The sequence below is a fragment of the Nannobrachium achirus genome (assembly GCF_963921795.1).
Source record: "Nannobrachium achirus genome assembly, chromosome: 21".
Classification (NCBI taxonomy): Eukaryota; Metazoa; Chordata; class Actinopteri; order Myctophiformes; family Myctophidae; genus Nannobrachium; species Nannobrachium achirus.
In genome coordinates this window covers 23494647-23515938 of record NC_137828.1, presented here as the reverse complement: position 1 = coordinate 23515938, position 21292 = coordinate 23494647, and the positions used below count along the sequence as shown (strand labels likewise).

At 42.1% G+C, this 21292-nt stretch overlaps 2 protein-coding genes across 2 annotated transcripts in view; both read right to left on the bottom strand.

The window, feature by feature from the left end:
- The window catches only part of gad2 (glutamate decarboxylase 2), a gene marked incomplete at both ends in the record, with an annotated part of 30392 nt that extends 29822 nt beyond the window's left edge, over nt 1-570 (bottom strand). Inside the window, 2 exons of the mRNA XM_080751503.1 lie at nt 78-140; nt 492-570. Coding sequence (XP_080607629.1) covers nt 78-140; nt 492-570 — 142 coding nt within the window. The remainder of the gene's footprint in view (nt 1-77; nt 141-491) is intronic.
- Nucleotides 571-7005: 6435 nt separating this feature from the next.
- LOC308306646 (myosin-IIIa-like) overlaps nt 7006-21292 on the bottom strand; it is a gene marked incomplete at both ends in the record, with an annotated part of 67498 nt that continues 53211 nt past the window's right edge. Inside the window, 4 exons of the mRNA XM_080751687.1 lie at nt 7006-7114; nt 9196-9426; nt 14991-15031; nt 16758-16846. Of these exons, the coding sequence (XP_080607813.1) occupies nt 7006-7114; nt 9196-9426; nt 14991-15031; nt 16758-16846 (470 nt within the window). The remainder of the gene's footprint in view (nt 7115-9195; nt 9427-14990; nt 15032-16757; nt 16847-21292) is intronic.

Sequence of the window (21292 nt, the reverse complement as noted above, 5' to 3'; positions counted from 1 at the left end):
AAAAGAAAGTTGCCAATTATAGACCTATATTGTTTTCGAGACAGATCCCTATGCCCTCCATATCAGAAGCAACATACCACATAATTTCGATCCAATGCCCCCGGACAATTTCTGGGCAGCTGCCTGGCACCATGCCCGAGCTGGAGAGAGACACATATCACATCGGGGATAAATAATTCATCCGAAACACATGCAAGCACTCAACTTGGAATAACACACTGCTATTAGTCTTAGCCTACTCCTTGTTGTTTTATTGCACGTAAAACTATGTGATAAAATAATTAACATCGAATTAATACATTATAGCTAATAAGACCCGTGGTGTCTTACTGGTCTGGTGGCATTTTAACAATGAAATGGAATGCAAGGACGGAGGCTGGCCGGAGGGGGGAAAAAAACGACAGGCGCCCCTGAAAAACGACAGTTCTAAATGCCACCGGTGGCATAGGCTATGAACACATTTAAAGGATGTAAATAAAAAGCGTACTCACTCGTGCTGGGGCTTTGGCTCCCTGAATTGTCCGCCGCATTGTTATCTCCACCGAGAGACCAAAATCCTTGCGCTGCCATTATCGTAGTGCCAGTTAATTAGGAGAGACGGAGACGAGCGGCGCCCATCCAGACCGAATGGGAGCTGTCCAGACTAGACGTGGTGCTGAACCTGTTCCTGAATGGGAGCTGTTCACGTGCGTGGTTGCTGAAGCCGTCTCCGCACCTCCCTGAATGGGAGCTGTTCACAAACGTGGTGCTGAACCCGTATCCGCGCCTCGACGATCCTCCTGACTGCTGGAAACCCAGCAGCCGAGCAGCATTCGACTCGACGGACGCTCGTCTTCGGAAAGCATGAAAGAAAACGCAGCAGTCTCGTCTCGTGTCTTCACAAGGACAAAAAGGTGTCTGTTGTTGTCCGTTCGCCGGAGGCTGCTGAGCCCACAGGTGCACGTGCAGGAGACATGAATGAAGCGGGCGTTTGGGAGTCACTTGCGCGCTTCAAGGCAGAGCGCATGCAGCCACCACACTCCTTCTGACCTGGTGGTCGTGGTGGAATGAAATATCACGGGAGATGAAGGGAGGCAGAATGCAGATCGAGTGTATCAAAAAGCGGGTCTGGAACACAAAATCCTATGTCTGTCCTTTATGTCCTGCAGTGTCTGCTTTTATACTGCCAATATCGTTCGAGACAATTATTTAAGTAAAGGCCAAGCACGACAGGACACTAGAGGTGAAAATGATGTTAAAGGGGTAGGAGTTAAAATGAGCGTCTCTCAAATCCATCCACTCATTGTGTAGGACATGTGATAACCTGATGATTTCACGTCACCAAAGAGACATTCCTGCGTGATTCACACGAAGTCATGACGAACTAAGTTGCGTGGAGTCGTGACTGACTCCTTGACGCCAAGTGTTGTAACTTGTGCCCCCCCAGTGTTGCCAGATTTTGCGAGAGAAATAAGCAACCGCGTCTATGAAAAGAAGAGATTTATTAGGCCAATTGGGCACTATTGGCTACTTGAAAAGAGCAGATTTACAAGCTTGTATATATCTGATATTTAGCAGGGAAAACAAATCTTGGGGGAAAAGGGGGGAAATGTGGAATATTTCTGAACAGAATCTAACAGCACAAATGTTGTATGGGGGTCCTTAATTGGCAGTGGCACCAATTAATCCTGGGTCCTTAAATGTTTGAGAACGACTCATTTATAGGAGGTCCAAATAAGCAACATTAACTACTTTAAAATGTGAAACCCACAACCGAGCAACTAAAAACAAACCTTATTTAATATATATATAACGGAGGTGATCCGAACCTCCCCACCCGGGTTCGTACCCGGGTCTCCCACGCGAAAGTCCAATATCTTAACCACTAGACCAAAGAGACATCTCTTTCGTCGGGGGGAGATACTAGACTTTTGAGGCTTCAAGGCTGGGGCTGCGACTCTCTCCGTCACATATATATTTAATATACTATTGGCACTTATAATAAGCAGACATGGCAACACTGCTTGTAATCTTCTGAGCCCCCCCCCCCACCCCCCTCCTCACCCGCATTTGGGTGTAGCCAAAACTATCAAGTCCTATTTCTGGGGGCGACTGCTATAATTGTCCGCCTCTGGTGTAGAAGAAACATTGGGCGGTCTGCAGAGTGCAGACGCCATGAGCACACCACCACGCACGCAGGACAGGTCCCTCTGTCTTGTCTTGCACGAATTCCCTCCAGCCCAGAATGTTTTGCTAAGCTCTCTGAGAGTCTGACTGCATCACACTGCAGCACCACCACCACCATGGCATGTCCTTCTGTCTGTCTGTCTGTCTGTCTGTCTGTCTGTCAGCCATGCATGCGTCTTGGATGAGAGCGACGGAATCCCTACAGGCTACACAGGCAGTGACGTGGGCACCAGAATGACTGACTGACTGCAATGAATGTGTAGATAAATGTAAAATTTAAGTATGTGCCTGTATAGCCGTGTGTGTGTGTGTGTGTGTGTGTGTGTGTGTGTGTGTGTGTGTGTGTGTGCGCGCGCGCGCGCGCGTGGGTGCGTGCGCGCATGTTTTTATTTTCATGTGAATATGTTTCTTTCACATTTTTAATTAGGCCTAATGGACAAACAGACACACGCGCACACGCGCACACGCACGCGCGCGCGCGCGCAGTCTGGTTGACCTGATAATTGTGCTAGCTAGCAGGTCTTTGTCAGAAATTCAGAATGGGTTGCTGTATTGTGGCATTGTGTGCAGCATCATGTACTGTATCAGCACATTGCTAGAGACTCACCAACCGCCTTGTGGGGTTTCCTCTGTAAATGTCATGGAAAGGTTGTTTGTTGTTGGTTCTCAAAGAAGTCAGATTAAACAGGGATGGGAATATGCAAGCTTATGCCAATAAGAAATGTAAATACAAATGATTAAGAATATACCTGTATACGTTTTTTAAAAGTTTTCACCTATCAAATGTCATGACCTAAATAGGAAAATCAGATTGAACGTTTTTTCTCTAAAAGTCTCCGTGTCTCTCCAGCCACTCTTTATTAATCAGAAAATGCATTTCCAGGCCTTAATACCACAGAATATGGCCTACATATTAAACAAGTGATTTGAAGTGATAACAAACAAAAGAGGAGATACAATTGGAACTGGAACACTATATATTTGATCTGATATGGGTTCTCTCTAACCCAGCTGACACACACACACACACACACACACACACACACACACACACACACACACACACACACACACACACACACACACACACACACACACACACACACACACACACTTGTAATAGATCTTCATAGGGGTTTTATGCTCTAGCAGTATTCTTTTTCCCAAAAAAGGATTTGCACACATTTTCACGATTTTTCAAAAAAATAGCAGATCTATAGAGGCTCACTTGTATAATTAATTATCTGCTATTTTTGAATAGCCAAAGGTTAAAATATGGCTAAAGTGGTTAAAAGGATTGTGACGCTACAGTATATTAACACATTTTGCTGGGGGCCAGCTGGTGCCCCCTTCAAGTACCCCTGGGGGTCCCCGTACTCCACTTTAAGAACCAATGGTCTTCTGTAAGTGCCGATAACCCACTAAAGACACCTTATATCTGTTTTACTAGCAAAAATAAATGACACTGTAATTGGAGGCATTTAGTTAGTATCCTTATCTAAATGACTTCAGAGCACTAGTGCCTTGCCCAAGGACAATTTAATGTTCTTTTAAATAAGAGTTAGTTTATGGTTAAATTACTTTATGCCCCATGAAGGCACAGAAAGATATCAGGTGCTATGATAGAACAGAAATAATTTTGATACATTCACAAAATAATTCAGTTACATTCATATCATTATCTTACTTTCTTTTTATTTCCTTTCTTTTTTAAACTCTCAGACTGTATGTATGCTGATTATGTCCGCTACATGTTGATGCCTGGATATTGACGTTTATTTTTATCCGAGTAATCCATTAAGCATATTTACACCTACATATTATAAAACAATTGGTCTTTCAAAATGTATCATGATGTGACCAGCTGGAAAGAAATGGACTGCATTCAAAAGTTAATCAATTATTATTTATTTTCTCAATACATTACATGATGTTAAAAAAAGAGAGAGCCATTTCCTCTAGAAAACAGCGTTGTGTACAGCGCCTCACAGCAGTCACATTCCTTAGCCAATAATTTTTGACAAAAAAAGAAATCTCCATGAATTCAAGACTTCATGGGGTGTGTAATTGATAGAAAATAAGACATTTCTTTGGGTGAACTACTCCTTTAACTTAACAAGCTTCATTAGTGGTACCCAGAGCCAGAAACAGCGCCGGTCACGTGGTTCGATCATGTACGACAGAAAAGTCACTTTTAGACTCCAATGAATTCTGAAAACTTCCGGTTCGTGCGTTATCACTAAGCGCCAATAGATGTGTATGTAGAAGACCTGGCCCCATGAAGTGAATGGTGAAGTGAGTGCGACTCTCCAATAGAGGGCTCTGGTGGTACCAAACCAAATATATTGAGCGAACTCCCTCTGCTTCACCCCCCCCCCCCCCCCCCCCCGACGCATTCCCGACTCGCTTGACACCTTGGGGGTGAGAACCTGTTGTCTCATTGGCATTCAAATTGACTTTTTTTTTTACATCCAATTATTCACAAGTTCTATTAAAAACAGCACACAATCTTTACAAAAGTGGTATCCATGTCCTCTTGACTCGACTCCTGGTGCGACTCTCCAATAGAGAGCTCTGGTGGTACCAAACCTACTCCCATTGGCATTCATTTTGCCTTTTTTTGACATTCAATTATTCACAAGTTCTATTAAAAACGGCACACAATCTTTACAAAAGTGAAAGAAGAGGGAAATATATTATTTACAGTTATCCTTGTCCTTCTGACTATCATGTGCAGAGTTTAAGGCAATTTGCCTGGTAGTAACGACATATAATCTACACAGTATATACAGTACATTAAGTGCAACAATGACTCAATGTTTCTTCAACATATAACATTTCCCCTTGTTAAAGCAGCACTATGTCGTTTGCGGTATCAGTGGCCATTTAGCAAATAACATGGCAGTCAACGCCTTTGACTTCATTACCCAAGAGCCTCTGCAAGCATGTCCGCCGAGGACACGCTGTGATTGGCCAGTCTTCACTTTGACTGACAGTTCTGGCTTGGAGCCTTGGCAAATGCCAGGATGAAACTCATTCTCTCCATACATACAGTCAAGCCCCTAGCAGGGACCCCCCTGGGTCTATACATTTATGGAAGGATGATTGTTATTGCTTAACCCATTTAGGCCTAAAATTTGTGGATGCTTTCACTATTAAAAAATAGCAGATATACAAGCTCACAGCGCGGCACTGAGTGCCGCGCTGCGAGCTTGTAGATCTGCTATTTTTGAAAAATCGTGAAAATTAGAATTTTGTCCCGATTCATTAAGTGTCTTTTGAATCCTTCTAGCAATCTGGCTAGCCATCATCAAAGAAAAGGTCCCTTTCACTTCAACTGGAGCTCAGTTAGTCTGTTCTTGAGAGACTACTATGTCAGTGGTGCTCAAACATTTTCATGTGAAGGACCCCCGAAATTATATATATTTGGCCACGGACCCCCATCTCAAAATATTTAGTTCCAGGGACCACCCAGAAGCAAAATTTTAGTTACAAATGTTCGCTTTGAAAATACATATATTCAAAGATTTGCACACATTTTCACGACTTTTAAAAAATAGCAGACATATCTGCTATTTTTCAATAGTTAAAGCGTTAAATAATGTTAGGCCTAACATGTAATTTTATAATTTTGTGGGACATAATATGCTATATACGTAGTTATTAAAAGGTGACAGTGCTGTTTTAACAATACCGTAGTTAAAAAAAAGGATTTGCAAGGTGTAAATATGTTGCTCATACATCCAGGGAAATGCATGTGTTATAATCATATCCTGTGATATTGTTGCCGTCAGGCAGAAACCTTGCAGCTCCATATTCGCATGTTTTTTTCTCGTAAATTAATGTCCTAATACGTCATACGAGAGTGTCGCCCGAAAGTAGTGAAAATAGCAGATTTATAAGCTCACAACGCGACACGTCGCGAGCTTGTAGATAGGCTATTTTCAAAAGTTGTAATAATGAAAAGGGAACGGTTTTGCGTCTCTATGAACACAATTTGCCCGTGTTCGGGAGAGGAAAGGGGAAGAGGGTGATATTGGTTATTGCACGTATACTCCTACAGGCTGGTGGCGGCACCTGTCAGCCGGGAATGTTGGGAGGGAGGAGTAGGACGAAGGAAGGCCCTAAGTCCTCCCGGTGGGGGCTCCCAGGGACGTGCTGGCCATTGGGAAAAGCAGGACAACTCCCGAACGGCCGGTTCATTCCCGGCCGGTCCAGGCCGGCCATTAGGAAAAAAAATTACATAAAATGTCGGCCTTTGTTCCATTTTGGGGGCTGGGCACACAACGCCTCGCGGTGCGAGGCGTTGTGTGCTTGTAGATCAGCTGTTTTCACTAGTTTAAATAATTTTTTAAATGATAAATACAAAACAAACGGTTTTGGACATACAAGGTTTCCACCCAACAACGACGAAATATAACTCATGTAATTGGCCCACTGGCTTGTCACTTGTCATGATCTGAAATGGCAAATCTTTGAGTAGCAGCAGCGCTATAGAGAGATCTCTCTCTCTATAGCACGCAATGCGGGCCTCTCCAACTCTTTTTCCCGGGCTGAATCAGGGGCCCAGCACGTCCCTGCTACAAATAATAATAATAACCAGTAAGACTCTCTAATCGGGAGATAAGCGACCGTCAGGTCGCAGCGTGATCTTAGGTCCAAAAATGTGTTAAAAAAAGAATCGGCCTGATGGTGGCGCTATATAATAGGAACGGTTTTGGTTTCCACCAGACAGCAATGATATATTTCTTTAGGTATATTCTTCTTCTCTGCATCTTGGCTTCTTGTTTTTTTTGGTCAAGCGATGGAACTGTTGTCCAATGAAGAAGAAGTCCAGTACTATTTGATGAGCCGCCGTCGCTGGGAGGTCTTCCGCAGTAAGTGTCTGTAGTCGTACGGGTTCTCCTCTCTCTGGCTCTCTGTGGAGGGCAGCCTGGGTACTGAGCGCCTGTCATCCAAAGCACAACAACAGATAAACACGTGACCATACTGTATGCACAAGGGGGGAAAAAGAAAGAGCTATGGAGGCTAAACGGAGAAAGTGGAAATGTGGGAACGTGAGATGCCTTGCGAGATTCGAGTTAAAGGAAAAGACAACAAGATTAATGGTAAAGGCAGTTTTTTTGTGTGTGTGTGTACGTGTTTATCCTCTCTGGCAGTCATTTTTCATGTGTTGTATCATGCTGTCATAGTTGAGAGGCGGATTCACTGTTTTTGAATCGTGTCTCTTCAGGCTGTGTTCTTAAAGATACAGCTTGTAAGCTTCAACTCTACCTGGGTAGCATGGAGTTGCATCACACTTCTGGAAGTCCATTCATTTTCATCAGATCGACACTTTCTTGCTGATGTTTCCCACACACAGTTGCCCCATTTCCCCTTCTCTTCATGCAGAAGAATTGGGTACAGCTGAATTCTTTTCTGCCAACATTTCCCACCAACAGACACTCAATTTCTAGTGATGACGCATCTTGTCAATGTCACACCTACAGTAGGTTATAGTCCTATCCATTAAACACCACTGACTACAGCTAGAGATAAGACCGATAAAAGATTTTTACATCCCAATACAGATAACTTGTGTTTCGGTCGATACTCAGTACAGATCAGATACCAGCATGTTAATTTAAACTAATCTAGGACAGTGGCTCTCAAAGTGAGGTCCAGGGACTCTCATGGTTCCTTGAGGGGGTTCCAAATGGAAAAGTACAAGTCTGGAACTCAGACAAGGGGTCATTGAAAATAAGACATTTGAAAACCAGTAAGACTCCCTAATCGGGAGATAAGCGACCGTCAAGTCGCATACACAAACTTTAGAAGGCAATGGTAGGCAATCAGGAGGGAATATGAGAAATGGGACCGATCTATGTTGATGACATGACTTTAGAGATACTGTGTAGCGCTTTGCGTGATTTTAGGGCAAAATCTGTAGGAGCAGTGTCCAAAATGTGTTTTGCAAGAATCGGCCTCATGGTGGTGCTAGAAGAGGGCCATGTGAGAAATGAAGGGTGGAGGTTGTGGTTTGGCAGCCAAGGATTGTGCAAGGTTTGGCATGGATAGGGGCAACGGTGGTGGAGATATGACATGGGGAAAAGTGTGACGTGATGGACAGACTGACTGGCCGTTGGAGGTTTTGATAGTAACTGCGACTCCGTAAATGACATCATCCTTTGATAAATGACGTGGTATTGAAATGGCATAGACTGACATACTGACCAATACCGGTTCTAGCATTCTATGCAGTATTGGCAGCTTTTACGATACTGGTATCGGTAATCGGAACAACTCCAACTGCAGCTGCCAAATAGCTGCACGCATGGTTATATGGTAGTAGCAGTAGCAAACTTGACCGCACACACTGAGATTTACTTTAGAGCAGGGGTCTTCAACAGGGGGTCCTCATAGTTACTGTAGGGGGTCCTCCAAATCTTTGTGTGATAGAAACTTTTTTCCCCCTCCTATTTTATATTAACCACTTGAATAGTGTCCAAATTCTGAGAACTTTAGCCAAAAATAGCAGATCTACAAGCTCACAACGCTGCAAGGCGTTGTGAGCTTGTAGATCGGCTTTTTCGGGAAAGAGGTTTGGTGTAGAGGGGGAAAAAGAGCAGACTAAGTACAGAGTGAAAGGTCAAGTTTATTAAGTATTGACGGTTCAAGTGGTTAAATATCTGAAAAGACAAATTGACATGAATCCAAAATACACTGATGTTTGTGCTGTCAAACGATGAAACTATATGGAATCTAAGGTTGTGGCGGTCCCTGCTTCATCTCTCTCTCAACTAAGGGGTCCATGGACTGAAAACGTTGAAGACCCCTGCTTTAGAGTTTTCAACGGGCCTGAAAAGTAAGGCCCAGCCCTAACTGGGTTCAGCTCTAACTGGGCCCGGAACGAACAATTACCATAATTTGAGGCCTGAAAACCTGAAAAAAGGTAAAAAAAATAAATAAAAAGAGGCCATTGCCACTGCCCAAAATGATGGCAGAGTGAGAGAACAAACATAATAGTTAGCGAAATGTTCAGTTGTTCACCTGTTGTCTTTGGTGGGTCTGGGGGGTGGTGGTTCAGTGATGGCCCTCTCTCTGGACTGCCTCTGGTGGCCAGCAGTAAGCTGCTCTGTAGACGACGACGGTCTCCTCTCCATGGACTCTCTGCTGCTCACGGACTGCCTTTCGTCCACAGACTGCCTCCTCTCGCCCGCTGTGGAGGCGGCGGACATGCCCTGGTAGTACTGGTCATCTACATCCAACTGCTTCCCTGAACTGAAGATGAAAGGATATTTTTGGGGACAACTCACTTAGAAAAGCATTGGTTTCATCTGTGGTAGTAGTGGGAGTAGTGTTGGGAGTGCTTAGGAGTGGGCATATTCATCAAAATGTACACCCGCATCAAAATCAAATCAATTTTGTGCTAGACTTTTGTCTTGGGAGATTCATTCGGCAAGCTGACGGACGGACGGACAGACAGGCGGTGGAGCTTTTCATAGTAACTTACGACCTGAGGGTCGCAATAATGACTCAAATAGTCATCCAAATAATTACTTGATAAAATGTCTAAATAAAATAATAATAAATAAAATATATAAAATAATACTATAAAATAATAGTAATAAAATGTCTACTAGTGAAGAGTACTTGAGATACAATACTTCATACGATCCAATACAATGCTTAAATTATCAGAACATAATTAAATGTATAAAATAAACATATATAAGTGCTTGCCCAAAAGAAATTTGAAAGACTTATGTAACAGAGAAAAAAATTAAAACAAATGTAAAAGTGAATCCGCCTCCCAAGAGTAAAAGTGCAATGTATTCAAAACTAACTAAATGTAACTATTTCCTACCCACCTCTGATGTATAGGCCTAATCAGGAAGATTTTGGAAAAACACATTTTTGCCCTATTTGTGGAGATAAGCCACCTACGGTCGCTTATCTCCCGATTAGGGAGTCTTACTGGTGTATAGGCCTACTGTATAACATGACCTTTTAGTCCTTATTTAATTGTTTAAATCAGGGGTCTTCAACATTTTCAGGCCAAGGACCCCTTAGCTGAGAGACAGATGAAGCAGGTGCAGATTTTCATCGATTTCATAGGTTGATTCATAGACTTGTTTGACAGCACTGTCATCAGTCGATGTTGGATTTGTGTTAATGTGTTTTTTCAGACATTTAATCACTTAAATTGTCGATACTTTGTAAAGTTGACCTATCACTCGGTACTTGGTCTGCTCTTTTTTATCTCCACAACCAACCCATTTGCCGAAAATAGCCGATCTACAAGCTCTCAACGCCTTGCAGCGCGAGGCGTTGAGATCTGCTATTTTTGGCCAAAGTCCTCCTCAGAATAGGGATGCGAGGGTTGTTAATCTAAAATAATTATCCTATCACACAAAGATTTGGCGACCCCCCTGTAGTAACTCTGAGGACCCCCTGGGGGTCCCGGACGAAAAGACCCCTGGTTTAAATTATCAATCACAGGCTCTCATCCTTATTTGACTAGAAATATATATATATATATATTTTTTTACGAATAGCCTCAGTAACATACACTCCATCATCCATTGTCCCTCTTCGCTGTCCATTGTTCTTTGTCTCTGCTTTCGCTCTCATTTATAACTAAATGTTGTCCACCGCACACTCCTCTCTGTCTCTCTGAACCTCTCTTCTCTTTAGTTGTACATTTACTCAAGTACTGTACTTAACTAAGATTTGTAGGCTTTTTTTTCCTTTACTAGAGTACTACCAATTTTCAATAGTTTTACTTTGACTCTACATAACATATCTCACAGGCAAATATTGTACGTTTACTCCACCATAATTAATTACAATGTTTAGTTACTAGTTACTTACAAAACCAATTCAACCCTATATATATATATATATATATATATATATATATATACACACACACTTTGGCAATACAAAAATCTAAAAACTATTTTCAAAAGATTTTTATACTTTTTTAAAACTTGTGAAACAGTACCTTCTAAAAACTATTTTCAAAAGATTTTTATACTTTTTTAAAACTTGTGAAACAGTAAATTCTAAAAACTATTTTCCAAAGATTTTTATACTTTTTAAAACTTGTGAAACAGTACCTTCTAAAAACTATTTTCAAAAGATTGTTATACTTTTTTAAAACTTGTGACAGTACCTTCTGCACAATGAGTTATTTTCCTTTTGGCACTTGAGTATATTTCAATACCAATACTTTTATACTTTTACTCGCAAAATTTAGACTTGTAACAGACTATTTACAACAATTGGGGTATTGATACTTTTACTCGAGTATAAAAGGTGAATATATGTCTTCCATCACTGCCCCTCCCCCTCTGCTGTCAGCCTCAGCTGGTAGATGCCATCCCTCCTCCTGACCTTCTCCACCTTAATGATGCATGTAAACGCTCCTGTCCATCGCTGCCTTTATTTATCTGCTAACAAATTATTACCCTTGATGTTTGGAGTCTGCTCACACAGCTTGTGTGTGTGTGTGTGTGTGTGTGTGTGTGTGTGTGTGTGTGTGTGTGTGTGTGTGTGTGTGTGTGTGTGTGCGTAGACTGCTGTGATGAAGTGCCCTGGCCCCTCCTCTCCGTCTAACTGTCCAGCCCCCCCATAGCTCCGATCATCACCTCTCCCCAGACGCTTGAAACCTCCCTGTGCACACATGCACGCGCGCACGCACGCGCGCACACAAGACTTTCTAATTCTCTAATTCAGTGGTTCTCAACCAGTGGTCCGGGTCCTTGAGGGTGGTCCCCATCGAATCGAAATGATGGAGAGTTGGTAACCAAATGGATCCTGTGTATCTAAGAATTGCCTAAGGAAATCCCCCCCCCCATTTTTGAATAGCCAATGTATAAATGGATAAAGTGGTTCAAATGATTGTGAAGCCATGTTAAGTACATTTTCTGGGGACCCCCTGGTAAATGGGACCCCCCCCCCTCCCAAGGACCCCATTTTGAGAACCAATATGCTCTATATGCCTTCCATCCCAGAATAAGATACCGTTCATGAATATTGGCATAATATTAGTCTTATTACTGATGCCCCCCCCCCCCTCCCCCAAACTTATATAGACCATTACCATTTCTCTTTGTCATTGCAGCACTATTACAGTCATAGCACCACACCAGTCCTAGCATCGCATGGAAAGGAGGTGAAAGATTAAGCCAATTAATTTCATTGAGGCTGTGTATTGTTACAGGTCGTTAGGTGTGGACCCACACACACTACTGTCCTCACGTTGGCACGGTGCCCACGGCCATTACGGTGGATGCAGGATGGCGGCGTGCCAGCCTTTTATAACAATGCCAGGGGAGTCGTTAACCCGTTATTAAAGGGGCCACACCATGCTTTTAAAAATATATATTTTATATAAATATTGGTCCATAATACGGTTTTATACAGGTTTTAGCCTTAACATATATAACAGATATTTAAATGTCATGTTCTGTCTGTCTCTAATTCCAAGCCATTTCAGATGCAATACCAAAATGCCCTTTGTTGGCAATGGGGCGCTGTCTTTGGGCTAAAATTGGAACGATACAGAGAAGATACCATGGCACCATGCTAATCTTCTCTGTATCGTTCCAATTTTAGCACCACTTTACCTCATGGTTCCACCTCATATACTAGTCTTAAAGGCCCACTTCACCTCTGGGACAACCAGATCTTATTTTATTGTTGTCTGGGACACGATCAACACAATCCCGAGTTATTTTTTGTGTTCAATCTGTGTTTTGAGATATTTTAGTATTTCAGCATGACTAGTGATGAATTTCGTGTTGATCGTGTCCCAAACAACAATAAAATAAGATCTGGTTGTCCCAGAGGTGAAGTGGGCCTTTAACCCTTTCAGTGCCACCTTTTCACCACTAGAGGGCGCCCAATGGCCATAGAATCCACCATAGACAAGCGCTGTATATGCACAAGCCGTGCGCAGCCATGACGAGCCTGAACACTTTCCTTTGTGCATGAACAGGGACAGGATGAAGTTAGCTTGAAGTTAGCTATTGGCTACCAAGCATTTTAGAAGCCCTATTTTCGGCGATTTAGCCATGATTAAACCTTGCACACCTCATGGATATGCATGGAACAGAGAAATGAGCTCTAAAGATCCTGGATTGCATTGGAGTGGATGGTAAATATCGGCGGCGCGACGCTCTCGCGGGCCGTGTAAACAGATGACGGCCGGCGGCCCGGCTCGAACTAGTTCGGGATAGGCACCCAGGACGTTAATAATTATCCCGAACTAGTTCGGGATAGGCACAATAAGAGTTAATAGAATATAGCCTCCCAAAAAGTACCGCCCCCTTCTCGAGTAGGGGGCCCAAAAGGAAATGAACCCCCTGTGACATAGAATGGGGTAGATTTCAAAAGAGTACCGTTCAGACACGCCCATTCAGAAAATCACTGAAATGGAAGGCAAGGCAAGGCTTAGGGTCGTTTCACACTCTAATAAGGAGCCTAACTAATTTCGGATCGGGAGGGCTCCCCGACCCGAAATTATTTAGGTTCGGGGGAGTTCATCCATACTTTCTTAACGGCTAGTGCCGAAGTCGCTTGTAAATATTGGAGGTCTGTGGCATGACAACGTTTGTGGCCGATGAATGAGCGTTGCAGGGTGGATACATATCTGACTGGCCCTAGCGCTGCACGCTGAATGACTGGAGGTCCAGTGAGTAGCAGCTCCAGCGGCAGCAGCACCAGTTACAGGGTCTCTTCTCTCTCTCTCTCACACTCACAAACGCTCGAGCTCTGTCAAAAACATTTAATCTGCAAGCTCACATTATAGACGTGCCGCCTCTCTTGCTGCATGCATGTCATCACACAGTCACAACTCGCCGTGGAAAACCTATCAACACGGAACACTAGCAAAGTTGTGTTTAAGCTCTTCCTTTCTCTTTAAAACGGTCGGCGACGCGTTAGCGATACACGCAGCAAAGCTGTGTTTGTGTGTGTGTGTGTGTGTGTGTGTGTGTGTGTGTGTGTGTTTGTCGCGCGCGCGCCTCCCAGTCCATCACTCGTCTCCAGCCAGAGCGAGAGCCAGCTGACAATGTATCCACTCTGCAACGCTCAATACACGGCCACACAAGCATTGGAAGTCGGCGTGTCTCCCTCCCAAACGACCGCTGTTTCCTTGGCTTCACAGCCGAGCATATGAACTTGGAGCTGGGCTGAAGGAATGAGAAGACACCGCTGAGTACCGAAATTAAGTTGGGAAGTGACAACATTTCGGCAGCACCGTGGAGCGAGTTTAGTCGGTTGACGCCCCCCCAAACCGGGAGGGGAAACCCATATTTGGGTCTGGACATTGCCGAACCGAAATTAGTTAGGCTCCTTATTACAGTGTGAATCGACCCTTAGAGTTAATGAATTGGGGTTTTTTTGGGCTGGAAGAGACACTGGGAAGACCAAAAAACTGAAAAATGTGAAATTCATGGTGTAGTCCCTTTAAAGACCTGAGGTCCATTCTACAACATGGTGTCAAATTCAGTGTCTCTCAAACTTTTCTTTGTGTCGGAGTCCCCCGACATTATCTGTATTTGCCTGTGGACAACCCCCACCCATCTGAAAATCTTTTGTGCCAGAGACACTCCCCAGAAGAGCAGATTTGAGTTTGAAGAATTTCAAAAAGATTTCACTTCATGATTTTTCCAAAAGCGCTCGCTCAGAAAATGTGCCCTGAAAAGGAGAACCCCTGTTCTAAATCCTACGAGTTTTCAGAGAAACTTGTGTGGCGATAGGCCTACATAATGAGTTTATTGGGTAAAAGTGTTTTAATGGGTTCAAAATAGGTGAAATAGAAGCCATATACTCACTCCTGTTTCCTGGGGCGTCGCTTATCCTCCTGGACCGACCGCTGAGAGGAGAGACATCGAAAATTACAAGTCAATCAAAGACACCCAATAATTGTACCATTTTACGAGACAGCACAATTATTGGGCTGGTGGTGGTAGCCTAGTTATTAACACATCGGCTGCCCAAAAGGTGGCGCCAGAGCCCCAGCTAAGTGCCCAAAGCCACTTCCATAGAAGAATACAAGGCCCTGTTGCGTCAATGCATGCGTCATGACGTCACTTGGTCACATGAGCGCAGACAGGATGTTATTGTGTAACTTACTGTATGGGCCAGTGTTGATCATAGCTGTTCATTGACGATCAAAATGTGGAAATTTTTCCGCACGCGGCCACAGTTTTAGCCATAAAACAAACATCAGAGATAAAGGGCGTTAAAGATGGGGAAATGCATTGGAGTATACGGAGAAAAACGGCCGCGTGATGCTCTCAGCGTCGACTCAAAGCGACTAGCGGCTAATGGGCTACATCCAGGCGCAGCCCCAACGTAACGGTGAGATTTAAAGTTAATACTGTAAGTACAGTAAACACGTCAACGCGTCGTGGGCCTCCAGCGACATCAAAGAGATTGGCGTGTAGACACCTCGTGGGCACCCGCTGTGTTAAACTTGAGTGATCCTAAAATCCATTCGAAAACAGGAACACATTATACTGAAATTAATTATTCCTGATGAAACAAGTCTTGCATCAGTGTTATTTTCTCTATGATAATTTGTGTAGCTTTTGATCATTTGAATTAGTCTCTTCATTCTAAAATGTTTGACATCTTATATTCGGTTTCATATATTAGTTGACTATGATTAGGCTGATTAGACCTATATTACAGTGCATGTTAGAGTCAGAGGACGGCAAACAAACCTTGAGTGCTGCGAGACGGGCTAGTTTACGTTGCACTATTGTGGGCTGAAATCAAATAATTAAGTGCTGAAAATGTACATCATGAATACTGTGACCCCTACTTATCTTGGTAGATACAGTAGGCTACACGATAAAAACACAGTCAACAATTTACAGTACATTTGCGAAATTCAACTTTGACAAGGTGTCTTTTTCAAATGTGTTCTCTGGTTGAGAAAACATATGCGATCAATAATGCATTTGTAAATGCCAGCTAGGAAAACTGTCACAACATCTCTCCTGCCTCTCTAAGCTGTAAGTAATGCTTCAGCTGTAGTATCTGTAATCATTCAACATTGATCATGATCACACACATGGTGGGGGTTCCCACCAGTGGTGGAAAGTAACTAAGTACAAGCACTGTACTTGAGTACAATTTTGAGGTATTTCTTTTACTTTTTATTGTATTTCCAATTGTTTTACTTTTACCTCTACATCTGAGAGGCAAATATTGATCTTTTACTCCACAACAATTATTTGCAGTGCTGGTGTGGTGCTCTTTTTTTCAGAGGGATTGGATAATCTACCGGTCATGCAGATACGCTACTGCGTTTTCAATGGATGAAATGGTTTGTAGAGGGCTACGCTTGGCTATGAAACATTTCTGCAGGTCTGTATAACACGGTAGAACATCACTGATTATTTGACTACTTTATTTACCAGTTACATTGTAGATGTTGATTATTATTACAAAACATATATAACAAAATACAAAACATTAACCAAAAAATATTTTGAAAATATCTGCTCTCCAAGCTCACAATGTGTTGCGATGCGACACATTGTGAACTTCTGAACTTGTGTCGCGATGCGACACATTGCTGTTGGACTCACGTGAATCAGGTTGTAATAGGTGGAGTCCTCTGGCGTGTGGAGGGTCTTGGGCTGCTGAGTTCTGCGGGGGGTCCGTGTTACTTTGGCGTCTGTTGAGAGATGACAAAGACAGTGAAAAACATCCGTCACAAGTCAATGATGAAAATCTTACCGTTTTATCATTGTGACAGCCCTACCTTGTACTAATTTTTACTCATTTACTGCCGTATAACAGGGGAACATGAGATATTTTCAATGGTCCGGGCTGCCATGTGACGAGTTCCTTATTTTGACGCTGGATGTTGCTGTTCGCTAGCTTGTGGGTCAGCAATTTTTTCAGAGCAAATCGGAGCGACGCTGAGTATTCTATGATTTTTCAGTTAAAGTGCTTTGCAATGTGTTCCATGGCCACATTGTAACTATTTATGAGTATTTATGAGTGCTTACATGGTACATTGCTACTGCATGTTTATATTGAACAGACGTGTTCCAGTACAATGTCACATATCAATTAAATACGTAGCATTTACTGTACACATACTGTATACACTATGAATGTATTGCTCTAATGTTGGTCTGTTTTAACTTCATTGTTTTATTGCACAGCATCTTGTAAGTTGCTTTATTATTAATAAAGTCTACTTACATGTACTTGCAATGAAAACTGACAAGGATTGAATCGGTACTTCTGAATCTGCCAGGCATTTGTCATTATCAGTGGTGTAAAGTATCCAAGTACTGTACATGTACCTGCGTACAATTTTGAGGTATTTTTACTTCTACTCCACTACATCTCACTTCAGTTATTTTAAAACTTTAGTTAACAGTTACTTTGTAGATTTTGATTATTATTACAAAACAAACTAACCACTTCAGCCCCTTACAGTATATTTCGTCCATTTGAAAATAGCCGAGCTCACAATGTCTTGCATCGCGACACATTGTGAGATCGTAGATCTGCTATTTCAAAATATGTTTTATACTTTCTGAACCTGTGAAATGGGACATTCTGCACTTTTAGTTTTAGTACTTTAATTTTGATGATGATACTTTTACTTTTACTCAAGTACATTTGGAATACAGACTCCTACTTGTAGCAGACAGTATATCTACATTGCAGTATTGATACTTTTACTCGAGTACAAAATATGAGTATTTTTTCCTCCACTGGTCATTAGCACTTTTTAAATATCCAACTAAAGACGATGCCATCTTGCTCAAGTATCATCAATTCATTTGGGTTTGTTCTAATTGGTTGTTGTTCCCAAAAGGACAAGAACGTTTGTGAGGTCATTCTAGGCCGTTCAATCTAAGCCAAAAAAAAGGCCCAACCCAAAAGAAATTGCAATAGTAATCATTCAGGGTTTTTTATGATCCTTTGGATCATCCAAATAACATATTAAAAGTTGTGAATTATATATTTAGTGGATCAAGGTAAATTCAGGGGGTTTGAGTTTGGGTCCATTCACTTACTATAGCCTACATGAAAAAAGACTCCCCCAAAAAGTAACATGTGAGGGGTCTTAACTAGGGGTTTTTCATTATTCTGAATCCATTGCAAGCATTTGTTTTGCACCAAAAACATTCCTTGGGCTACAAATTGACCCCACAAAACTGTGAAAAGTGATGACTCATCAATACACTATCGTTTTGTGGGCCGTTTTTAGCCAAAGGAATACACAAATGCTTGCAATGGATTCAGAATCATGAAAAAAACCCTAGTTAGACCCCTCACATGCTACTTAAAGATGGTCTTTTTTTCTTGTAAGTGAATGGACCCCTGAATTTACCTTGATCCACTAAATATATAATTCACAGCTTTTAACTTTTTAAAATATGTTATTTTAATGTTATTTGGATGACCTAAAGGATAATAAAAAACCCCTGAATGATTACTATCGCAATTTCTTTTGGGTCAAACCACAGATGGACTATTCTAACATGTCTGGTCGAGTTATATAGAAAACCTATTGAGTGTGAACTGCACCGTAACAACCTTTTGACCCAGACGTAATGTATTGTACATGTACTTATCGAGCTGCCTTCTATGGTACATTGTACTTTAAACCTTAGGCCTCTGGTGGGTTGCATTGTCAAACAAGAGATTATTCAAAATGACCCCTAGCCAGTGTCACAAAGTGTTCCGCTTGTCTCTGTGACCTCAAAGCCTCCATTCTCTGGCATCAATGGCAACACACTGGCTCCATGGGGTTTAAACGAGGAGTTCGACATCAAGCGATTCTTGTAATCTGTCTTCTTAATATTACATTTTCATTCTGTATAGCTGACTGTGCTTGATTCTCTGTTTAGTTCAGGGAACTTAGACTAACTGTTCTATTATGTGTCAGGTATTTTGAATGAGAACTTTATGTCTCTGGATGTGTGGGTTGGTTGTGACCGTCAGGTTGCAAGTTACTATAAGCTCCACCGGCTGTCTGTCTGTCTGTCTGTCTGTCCGTCCGTCCGTCCGTTTGTCTGTCTGTCCGTCACGTCACACTTTAGCCCCTACTCTATCTCTGGCACCGTTGGCCCTATCGATGCCAAACTTTGCTCACACACTCCTTGGATGGCATATCACAACCTCCAGCTCTGATTTCTCATATGGCTCTCTTCTAGCGCCACCATCAGGCCGATTTTTTCAAAACACATTTTTGGACACTGCTCCTACAGATTTTGCCCTAAAATCACAAAAAGCGGTACACAGTATCTCTTAAGTCATGTCATCAACATGGATCTGTCCCATTTCCCATATTCCCTCCTGATTGGTATTTTAGATAATTATGTTCCTGGTGGCCATATAATATAGGTACAATGGCTTATGGCTGTGCTTACTATATGACACAGACTTGACAGTATGTGACTGATCCGTGATCAGTTCCAACATCAAATCGCGGCAGGTGTCTCCATTCACAAAAACGGTTCAAATTTTAGATTGTAATTAGAGAAAAGAAAAGATGAGTTTTTAAATGTTTTCATTTAGTGCTTTCTATCGTTTTAGCGATTTTGATTTCAGTGGGCATGCATACAAGTGGCTAAATATGTATTTTATTTTAGACACAATCGCTGGCAATTTCTTTATTACTATTTAGTATTTACAGTAACACTACTAGCCTCCATAAGTCACATCTGCCCAGGAAAGATTGCTGTTCAGCTTGAGAAAGGGCTTATTGTGTCTAAAAATACATTTAGCCTATGTACACATGCCACTGAAATCAAAATTGTTAAAAAGGCGATAGAAAGCAGTAAATTAACATTTTAACGCTTATCTTTTCTTTTCTCCAATTAGAATCTAAAATATGAACCCTTGTTGTAAAAAACAAAAACAAAGTTGTCCTTTAAATAAAATATGTGCGGGAGCATTAAGACAGAGTTCTCTTTTTCTTCACAGATCATCACGGTATCGAACATGACGCGTCGGCGGGGGCCGTTTGGAAAACATAATCATGAGGGCATAATGCGTATGTCATGCTCGACATACCCCCATACTGTATGAGTTGCAATCCATCACGTTTGTCACACGCAATGTACTCCAAGCAATGTTCTCCCCCAACATTGGGGGGCATGTCTAACATTATTGCAATTATGAACACATTACAATGACCTTTGGTTCTCCCTGTTTATTAATCACCGTTCATGGCACGCCATAAAAACACTGCCACGGCATCCATCACACGCAGAATCTATGTCGCAGGTGAAAGTTTGTAATATTATCAAACATGTCTATCTAAAGGTCATTTCTGTATTGCTCAAGGAAGTGAGGGGGGCAATTTGATATCCCAGCATATTAATTCCCGTTATAATTTGCAAGACAACCTGCATGTGAGGCGTGATTAACATTTAATGACCTTTTCCCATGAGAGAGCGGTCTGAACGACATTCGCCACTCTTTCATTTTGCAGGTCAAAATGAAAGCTCGTGATGCTTATTGTGTCACCGAAATTTATGAGGATAGCTTCACGTACAGCTGTGCTCCATCAATGGAGAACCGATCAAATATGGATAGAAGAAAAACACAGTTAACAGCACGACAAGCCTGTGTGAAAATAACAAGGCTAATTCATTCTGCTTCACCTCAGGGAATAATGATAAAGGACAAACTGTTTACATGGCCAGATGTATGGAAGATTATGTTCTACTGGGACCCTATACTGTACTGTATGTGTGCACGTGACTGTGCTTTTGTCTGTGTGCAGCGTTGCCAGGTTTTGCGAGAGAGATCAGCAACAAGGTCTATGAAAACAAGCCCAAAAGAAGCAATCTGATTTTTTTTCCAAATACATTCAAAATATTTCACATTTTCTTCGCATTTTTCTTCTCACAAGTTCTTTTTGAAAACAGCAGATCTACAAGCTCACAATGTGTTGCATCGCGACGCAGATGCGACGCATTGTGAGCTTGTAGATAGATCTTAGATTTTCAAATAGTCAATGCGTAAAGGCTTAATGTGCTCATGTAGCCCAGTCCCTCCTTTTGGGCTCGTTTTCATAGACCTGGGCTGGCTGCTTATTTCTCTCAAAACTAAATCTGGCAACTATGCTCACAACCCGCCCAAAGCA